Here is a 9812-nt window from a genome sequence, read left to right on the forward strand (position 1 = left end):
ATGATTATAGAGATATCTTAGAATATCTCTTATTATTATTATGATTTATTCCTAATTTAGGATTTAGTCTATGTTTCTCTATAAATAGAGATTAGTATTGAGTCTATTGTAATCAAGTCAGCATTAAGCTATTATCAATGATATTCAAACCCTTATTATTTTCTCTCCTCCTTTTCTCTAAAATCTCACACTTTCAACAAAAACAAACATATTTTTTAGAAGAATCATTTTCAGGTGGGAAGTCAAGTGAAAATGATTCCCTTCAATTATATGAAAATCTGATTTTTTTCAGAAAATGTGTATACATCACATAATTCTGTTACTACTGCACTTAAAGAAATTGACTCATAAACAATAAGTGGTTCTACTTCTACCATGAGTAAGGGTCTTACCAAATTGAGGCTAACAAATAAAGAAAATGCTTTTTTGGAACTTAATTTGAAAAAAAAAAAACCAAATATCCCCACATAAGAATCCTTGTGATGAAACATAAAAAAGATTTGAAGAGGATGATCCAATTTGGAAAGGTGTATGTAAGAAGGAACCAAGATCAATTAGTGGAAGACCCCATTCCTCAGCTCAACCAAGAATCTGAACCGAGTGAAAGCCAACCAACCGAAACAAGTAAAATTCTTACTAAACCTACTCCTATATACATTGATCTACATGTTCCCATGGCCTTTAGGAAACCTATTACATCATGTACTAGACACTCTATGTCTAATTTCATATCTTATTCAAACTTGTCCTCCTTTTTTGCTACTTTTACCTCTCACTTGTCTTGCATAGAGATTCCAAAGAATGTACAGGAAGTTCTAGAGGCTCCAAAGTGGAAGGAAGCTGTTCTTTAGGAGATGAAAGCTCTTGAAAAAAATAAAACTTGGAGTGTCATGACTCTACCAGCTGGTAAAAGAATTGTGGGTTGCAAGTGGGTGTTTACAGTGAAGTACAACTTAGATGGATCAATTGAAAAGTACAAAGCTAGGTTGGTTGCTAAAGGATTTACTCAAACCTACGACATAGACTACTCAGAGACCTTTTCCCTTGTTGCTAAGCTTAACACAGTCAGAGTTCTCTTATCTCTTGCTGCTAATTTGGATTGGGTGCTCCACCAATTAGATGTTAAAAATGCATTTCTCAATGGTGATTTAGAAGAAGTGTATATGGACTTCCCTCCAGGTTTTGAAGACAAATTTGTATCACAAGTATGCAAACTGAGGAAGTCTTTGTATGGATTAAAACATTCTCCGAGAGCGTGGTTTAAAAATTTACTCAGTCAATAAAGAAACAGGGATATACTCAAGGGCAAGTTGATCATACCTTGTACACAAAGTCTAGCTCAAATGGAATGACAACTGTTTTAATAGTGTATGTTGATGACATTGTTCAGATGATGATGTGGCAGAAATAGAGAAACTAAAGAAAAGTTTAGCTGCAGAATTTGAAATCAAAGACTTGGGTCCCCTAAAATACTTTCTTGGTATGGAAGTGGCGAGATCAAAAAGGGGGATAATAGTCTATCAAAGAAAGTATGTTCTAGAGCTCTTACAAGAAACAGGTATGAGTGGTTGTAGGCCAACTGACACTCCTATGGACCCAAATGCCAAACTTTGGGAGAAAGGAGACACCCCGGTTGATACTGGAAGATATTAGAGGTTAGTTGGAAAACTGATATATTTGACTCATACTCGTCCTGACATTTCCTTCTCTATTAGCGTTGTCAGCCAATTCATGCATAACCCATATGAAGAACATCTCGAAGTAGTTTACAGAATCTTGAGATACTTGAAGGCAACTCCTGGAAAAGGGTTTTTCTTCAAAAAGACCAATGATAAAAATGTGGCAATATTTACCGATGCAGATTGGGCAGGATCTGTTATAGATAGGAAGTCAACTTCAGGGTATCGCACATATGTGTGGGGAAACTTGGTAACTTGGAGAAGTAAGAAACAAGGAGTGGTTGCAAGAAGTAGTGTCGAAGCTGAGTTTAGGGCAATGGCACAAGGAATTTGTGAAGGTATGTGGATTCTTAGAGTTTTGAAAGAACTTGAGATAGTGGTGGAACTTCCACTGAAGTTATATTATGACAACAAGGCCGCTATAAGCATAGCCCACAACCCGGTTCAACATGATCGAACAACGCACATTGAAATTGATCGCCACTTCATAAAAGAGAAAATTGATTTTGGTATTCTTTGCTTGCCATTCGTTCCTTCTAATCAACAGACAGTTGACATATTGACCAAGAGCTTGACCAGGACAAGTTTGGAACATTTGATAAGCAAATTGGACATGATTGATATCTATGCACCAACTTGAGCGGGGGTGTTGAAATATTGTCATTATTAAAATTATTCATCTTCTTTCAGTTTTTTTTTTTATTTTCTTTATATCACTCCTAAATTTAAGGAGCTAAGTAATTGTACTTTCTCCTATAAAAGGAGCCCCTATTTGTCAGAATAATACACAACAACTATCAATAAAATTTCACTATACTATACTACCAAATCCCTATTAGTACTCATATATAACTATATCCCTACTAGTACTCCTATACAACCGAATCCCTATACTTGAGGGATATCTTTAATAATAAAACAGAAACATATTTTGACACTCCCCCTCAAGCTAGTGAATAGGTGTTCTTTGTTGAAGTTGTGGGATTTTAGATAAAATAATAAGAGTTTGAATATTATTGATAATAGTTGTATGTTGACTTGATTACAAAAGACTCAATATTAAATCTATTTATAGAGATACATAGATTTAATCCTAAATAAGTAGCAAATCATAATAATAATGATTATAAATTGATCTTAGAAAATAACTCAAGATACTCTAATATAATATAAAAGATATTATAAATATTTTATTATATTCTAACACTCTACCTCAAGCTAAAGCATAGCTTATTACAAGAAAACAATGTATTTATTAAATGTAAATGTTGTTACTATTATTTATACTGAGAAATGTCAAAGCAAAAGGCATCAAGCCAAGTTTACTGAGATGGTATTAGTAGGTTTACGATCAAACTTGTGATTTCATGGTTTTGGGAATTTCAGTTCAAAATGTATGTCAAAGGAAAAGGATTATGGAGTCACCTTGATGGGGTTTCTCAAGCACCAATAGAGAAAGCCGTCTTAGATGCGTGGGAAATCAAATATGCTCAAATTATTTCTTGGATTCACAATACTATTAATCCTCATATAATAATTTCCGCTTTTTTTCAACTGCTCAAAAAATGTGGAACTACTTGAAGCGTATCTACAACCAAGACAATACGGCCAAATGTTTTCAATTGGAGCTAGAGATAGCCAACTACAAACAAAGTGATTTGTCTGTTCAAGAATACTATTCTGGATTTTTGAATTTGTGAACAGAACACTCTACGATTATATTTGTTGCGGTTCCCAAGACTTCTCTTGCGGATGCCCAAGCTGTCTACAACACTAGTAAGCGTGATCAATTTTTCATGAAACTTCGTCCCGAATTTGAGGCTGTTAGAGGTGCTTTGCTGAATAGAACTCCTGTTCTTTGGATACATGTGTTGGTGAACTTCTCATAGAGGAACAACGCCTCTTTACTCAAGAAACCATGTCTCATGATGCTGTCACTTACGAACCTGTTGCATATGCTGCTCAAACCCAAAGTAAAGGCCGTGATATGCGACAACTCCAATGTTTTTCGTGCAAACAGTTTGGACATGTTGCTCGTAGTTGCAATAAGTTTTGTAATTATTGCAAGCAGCAAGGTCATATTATCTCTGGTTGTCCCACACGCCTTCCATGACCAGCACAACATCCAGTGCAGGCATTCCATGTCACTACGAGCTCCGCATGGTGCCTATAATGGTGGTGCTCTATAGCCTGAAATGATTCAACAAATGGTACTTTCTACTCTTTCAGCCTTGGGAATTCAGGGTAAGTTTTCTAATGTTTCCAATCCATGCTTTCTTGATTTTGGTGCATTCAATCATATGATGGGTTCGTCTAAATGCTTGCACAATTTACGTTCTTATCATGGTAATCAGAAATGCTTGCACAATTTATGATGGGTTCGTCTAAATGCTTGCATTCCAATTTATTGTCTGTTAGACAATTGGTGGACAACAATTCTAATATTAATTTTCCCGTGATGGTTGTCTTGTGCAGGAGCAGGTGTCGGGGAAGGTGATCACGAAGAGACCTAAAATGGGAAGATTGTTTCCACTCCAATTTATTTCCAATCATTTATCTCTTACTTATAATAATGTTTTGAATTCTTATGAGGATTAAAATAGAAAATTGGGTCATCCAAACTTTGTTATTTTGTTTCATTTATTTAAAACTGGTTTGTTGGGAAATAAAAATGTTTCTAATGCCTCTGTGCCATGTTCTGTTTGCAAATTGGCTAAAAGTAAAACACTTCCTTTTCTGTCTGGTGCTCATCATGCTTCCACTTATTTTGAGATGATTCATAGTGATGTATGGGGAATGTCTCTTGTAACTTCTCATGCTCACTATAAATATTTTGTCACATTTATTGATGATTATAGTCGTTTTACTTGGATATATTTTCTTCGGTCTAAATCTAAATTGTTTTCTATGTTTAAGAAATTTCTAACATATGTTGAAACTCAATTTCAAACAAGTGTTAAAAAATTTCGCTCTGACTCTAGTTGTGAGTATATGTCTCATGAGTTTCAAGAGTATCTTCAACAAAAAGGTATTTTGTCTCAACGCTCTTGTCCAAATACCTCCAACAAAATGGAATGGCAGAACGTAAGAACCGTCATTTGCTTGATGTAACCTCTTACTTGTTCAAGCTTCTGTACCATTCCGATATTGGATGGAGGCTCTTTCCACAGCTATCTTCCTGAACAATCGTCTTCCTTCTACGATTATTGATCTTGACTCTCCTTTTTTTGTCTTTTTTAAATCCATCCTGATTATAGTGATTTACATACTTTTGGATGCGTGTGTTTTGTTCATCTACCTCCATTTGAAAGACATAAGCTTAGAGCTCAATCTGCTCAAAGCACATTTTTGGGATATAATCATTCTCATAAGGGCTTTGTGTGTTATGATATTTTTAGGAATGTGACAATTTTTTATAATCAATTTATGCTTCACTGTTTTTCTCTTGCCATGAATGATATTGATATTCTTCCCAACTTTTCCACTATGCCTCAATATATAGAACGTTTTAAACCAGGAAATGTATATGTTAGAAAACACACAGCAGGTTATAAGCCCCTTTCTCGACATTGATCCGCCACCTGATCCTGTGGTGGTTGCACCACGACGTTTTGATAGAGCGTCTCAAGCACCAGATAGATATTCACCAAACAGGTATAATTCCTCACATACTTCTTTGTCTGTATCTCTCTCTAGCATATTTATTCCTACTTGTTACTCACAGGCTGTTAAAGATGTGCGCTGGATAAAAGCAATGAATGAGGAACTTCAGGCTCTTCAAGAGAATTTCACATCGGACGTGAACAGTAACAACGTGAATATTGAACACCCTATGGCAGAGAACAGGCCAAAAAGAAATCTCAAGTTGCTACAATGAAGGCAGCAAAAATGGTCACAATGAAGGTGACTAAGGTTTCAAGAAAAAAGAAACCGCAATGAAGGCGGCAGGTTGATGCAGAAGCGAGACTCTCAAAGACCGAGAGCTCTGATACCATCTAAAAAATTAGAGTAAAAATATATTTTATTGAATTGAAAATATGTTGACAATACATCAGATATATGTATACACACACTAGATTACTATACAGCCAAATCCCTATTAGTACTCATATAAATAAATCCCTACTAGTACTCCTATACAACTGAATCCCTATACTTAGGGATATTAAACAGAAACAGATTTTGACAGTATGAATAAAATGATAAATCTTAGAAGCATGAACCAAGGTGAAACTCACTGTAGCGTTGAAAATCCATGAAATCTGAGGAACATAAGCAACAGTGCCTCTGATTGTAGCATTTCCATCAGATATAAGAGGTAACTCTTCAAGCATTGCTGAAATAAGTGATGTTTTCCCTTCTCCAGTACCTCCAATGATTGCAACTAAGCTTCCAACTGGTATTTCAACATTGATATTTGATAATGTGGCCTTCTCTGCCTGTGAGTTGAATAGGTTTTTCATACAAGTGAGTTTTGCACACAACTAATATCAAGATTATAAATAGAATGGATCAAAACAAATGATAAATGAATTTTTTGCCTCAATTTAAGAATATTTAAGAATATTACTCAAAAGTAATAGTTTGGTCTGCTAAGATCTATATGGACTTTAAATATCAAAATTCCAGTTGTCCTTGGTGTTTTCAATAGCAGACTGAAGAAAACTACGGTTTGTTCAAATTCCTCTATGCCACAGTGCCACTATAGCAGCATTTCTATAGCGTCTATATGACAATACTGGTAGTCCTTGATATGGCCTATGTTGTACTTTTAGGATATGGCCTATGGCTATGACATGGTTTTATGTTGCATTTTTTAAAAGTAAGTTTGTTTTAACTTTGAAAATGATTATTGATCATTATTTTGGAACCGTTTGTTAATTATTATTCTTCATAACATGGTAAAATTCTACTCTTCATACAAACTGCTTTAAATAAAAATGTTACTATAAATAATTTGTTCTCTATAATGTTGCTATTAGTTTAATAACAATTGAGACAAGTTAACCAAAATAATGGCAATGCTCACAAGAATGAATAAAAATTTAACCTTAGGATCCCATGAAAAATATCCATTCTTTATTGAGATGGCTGGAAGTCCTGGAACAATAGGTGGATTTTGTTTTAAATTCCGTTCCTCGGCCAAAAACAGTTCCTCCAAACGTTGCAATGAGACATTTGCATTTGCTACCTGTTAGAAAATACAATCAGTACACAGTAAGGAATACCTACTTATCATAAGCAAAATGCTTGAAATGGAGAAAAATAAATATTAGAGTGAAATAAGTTACTAATCCTTATAAATATGAGACCTTCCAAGTTTAGCCCCTGTTAAAGTTTTTTGTGAAGTTAGTCTTCCATATACATTAGTCTCTACAGTTAAATTTCTGCCAATGGACTAACATAAGTCCTAGGCCAGAACAGTCACATGGACATTTAAATTTACATGGCGTCCACGTGACAAGTGAGTCATATTTTATTATATCAATTTTATGTGAAAGAAAAAGAGCACATTAACTAAATGAGATGAGGGTAAACAACAACCTTACTTAGTACACTTGGAAGCGTACTTAAAGGAAAGCGCAAAACTGAAAACAGTGATAGTGAGGTGAATGCCCTTGCAGGTGTCAATTCTCTACCAAGTAAGGCAAACATTCCAAAGGAAGTTACTGTCACAAGAACTGGGATGCTGTTCAGTATAAAATTGTTTAACTGCAATAAAGGAACTAATAGTTAGGAAAAAGTTTACAAATTTTCATAGTCTAGGAGAATTACATTTGTCATTGAAATTGTTGACCAGCATTCCATTAAAACTGTTGTGTAGCACATAAATATAGAAAAAGTAATTTTATGATGGAACTTGATGCTTAGAGTTGTGCCTATGTCTATGACAACCGTATAGTTGTTGTAGTTCTTCTATTCTGCAATGCTTAGTGTTACAAAGTCCAAAAATGTGAATAAATACTAAGGTCCATATTATAGTATTACCTCTGGCCCTACCGTAGGAGCATTCGCCCCCGCACTCCTCAACCCTCATAATCGTTACCTAACTAGTGAATGGGTCAAACCCAAGTGAATACGTTCTTGCTCCGATATGCTCAACCAACTATCTACTTATCAGCGAATATGATTCATACTCAAAATAGTACAATGCTTGTTATGCTACTTTTTAGAAATGAAAATCCCAATTATCTTAATACGGAACACATGAAAGATTATTAGAATGATAAATTTCACTAGATAATAGAAATAATATGGAAACAATCTGAATTATAAATTCGTGTCAAGGTTCATATTTATACAGCATATAGAAGCTGTGCTTTGCGGAGCCATGATAGTTCTTCATGTCGAATGCTTTGAATTCTAGACTGAAAGCTTGTTTCCCATGCATAACATCTGAATCACATTCAGCATATCACAAACAATGTTAAGAGATCATCTATACTTGAATATTGAAAGTAGTGGACATATTTTAATGTGCTCATACTTTACTGTATCCATGGCCGATAGAATTTCAATCATGAGACCAACCCTTTTGTCTGTTTGTTGCAGTGCTTCTTTTGCCAGTTTTCTCACTTTGCTAATAACAAATGTCTGTTCCCAACAAAAAAAAAAAATCTATTTATTAATCAAATAAAAATACATACAATTAAAGAAAACAATAGTTTTTATTTAGAAAATGAACTAGTGTCCTGTTTGGATAGTGGCTTAATTAAGAACTTATCATATAAGTTCTTATGTAGTAGCTATTTCTGTAAAAAAAAAAAAAAAAGATAACATAAACTAAAACTATTTTTGTATTAGTTCTAAGCTATCTTCGAGAGCTTATGAAAATAAGTTCAAAACAACTTACGGACATGTCATAAACTGTTTTCATAATCTCTCTCAAACAGTCTCGTAAATGTTTATGTCAGTAGATAAACTTAAATAAGACAATCCAAAAAGACTAGATACCAAATATATCAATTTCATCTTATACTAAGTTTAGGGTTTAGTACTCACTCTTCATTATAATAGATAGAATTTCCAAAGTGAAAAAAAAGATGAACAAGTGCATGTGAGATATAAAAACTTGCCTGTAGTGGAATGATGAGAACTAGCATTAGTGATCCAATAAATGAAGCAACACCTAGTTCCTGGTATAGAAGAACCATAGCTATAATAATGCGGAACGGCGCTGACCATAATCCATGAAGTTGTTGACATACTTCCTAAATATTGTAAAGGAATATTATTAGCAAATGAAATGACATTTGTACATTATCTACATTCCATAGTTATTAAACATAAATTTAATGCTTTAGCGGCTGCTATTGCCCTTATAGAAGAAGGATATGGATTCACTCCAATATAAAAAAACATGCAGTTGTACACATTAATTGATCTCATATGTCGGTTTGAGATAAGTAGGCTCACAATACACATTAACCAAATCATCTTTAAATAATTTTTAATATTGATTTAAGATCAGACAGTCAAGATCAATTACTGCCTTGCGCAGTTATGTTGTGAAATGCAAATTGTTGAAAATATATTTATATTTATTACATATCATGTAAATAGGGATAATATCTCTCATATTTATTTTTGTATTTATTGCCTTGAGCCTATATAAAATAGACTCCGTTGTGTAGTTCAGACACACGGTTTCACCATATGTCTCTCTCATTTTCTCTTATTCAACATGGTATTTAGAGCCTATTAAGAGAGACAACCCTATACCGTGATTACCCCGGGACCCACTGTCTTTCGGTGAGATTTTTTTTTTTCGGTAAACCGTGTCTCAATTCCGGTTTACCCTTTCTTTGTCGCTTTTGGTTCATTTTTTTTTCCAGTAAATCAGTCCACTGTTCATCGCGCGACACTGTTCATCGCACGCACTATTCATGTACTGTTCATCGAAAAAAAAAAAAAAACCCTTCTTCTGCCATTGTTTTGCTGCTTGTTTTAGGTAACTACTTATTGATTATAGCTACTTATGAAGATTTTCTTCGGTGGAGAGAGTATTGTCAGAACTCGAGTTCCACTGTTTCCGCCGCACAAAGTGGTAATTCACCTGTTTGCATCTCACCTTCTCATAACCCATGGATTCTCGATTCTGGTGCATCTGATCACATTACTGGTAATAAGACT

At 34.3% G+C, this 9812-nt stretch overlaps 1 protein-coding gene across 9 annotated transcripts in view; it reads right to left on the bottom strand.

The window, feature by feature from the left end:
• Positions 1–9812, bottom strand: part of LOC101489523 (ABC transporter C family member 12-like) — a 57542-nt gene that overhangs the window by 22729 nt on the left and 25001 nt on the right. For all 9 annotated transcript variants that reach the window (XM_073369208.1, XM_012715640.3, XM_027334627.2 and 6 more), the window contains 6 exons: positions 8756–8890; positions 8167–8273; positions 7982–8075; positions 7224–7391; positions 6730–6870; positions 5918–6118 (listed from right to left, as the gene is read on the bottom strand). In XM_073369208.1, coding sequence (XP_073225309.1) covers positions 5918–6118; positions 6730–6870; positions 7224–7391; positions 7982–8075; positions 8167–8273; positions 8756–8890 — 846 coding nt within the window. The remainder of the gene's footprint in view (positions 1–5917; positions 6119–6729; positions 6871–7223; positions 7392–7981; positions 8076–8166; positions 8274–8755; positions 8891–9812) is intronic.

This window comes from Cicer arietinum, chromosome 5 (genome assembly GCF_000331145.2).
Source record: "Cicer arietinum cultivar CDC Frontier isolate Library 1 chromosome 5, Cicar.CDCFrontier_v2.0, whole genome shotgun sequence".
Classification (NCBI taxonomy): Eukaryota; Viridiplantae; Streptophyta; class Magnoliopsida; order Fabales; family Fabaceae; genus Cicer; species Cicer arietinum.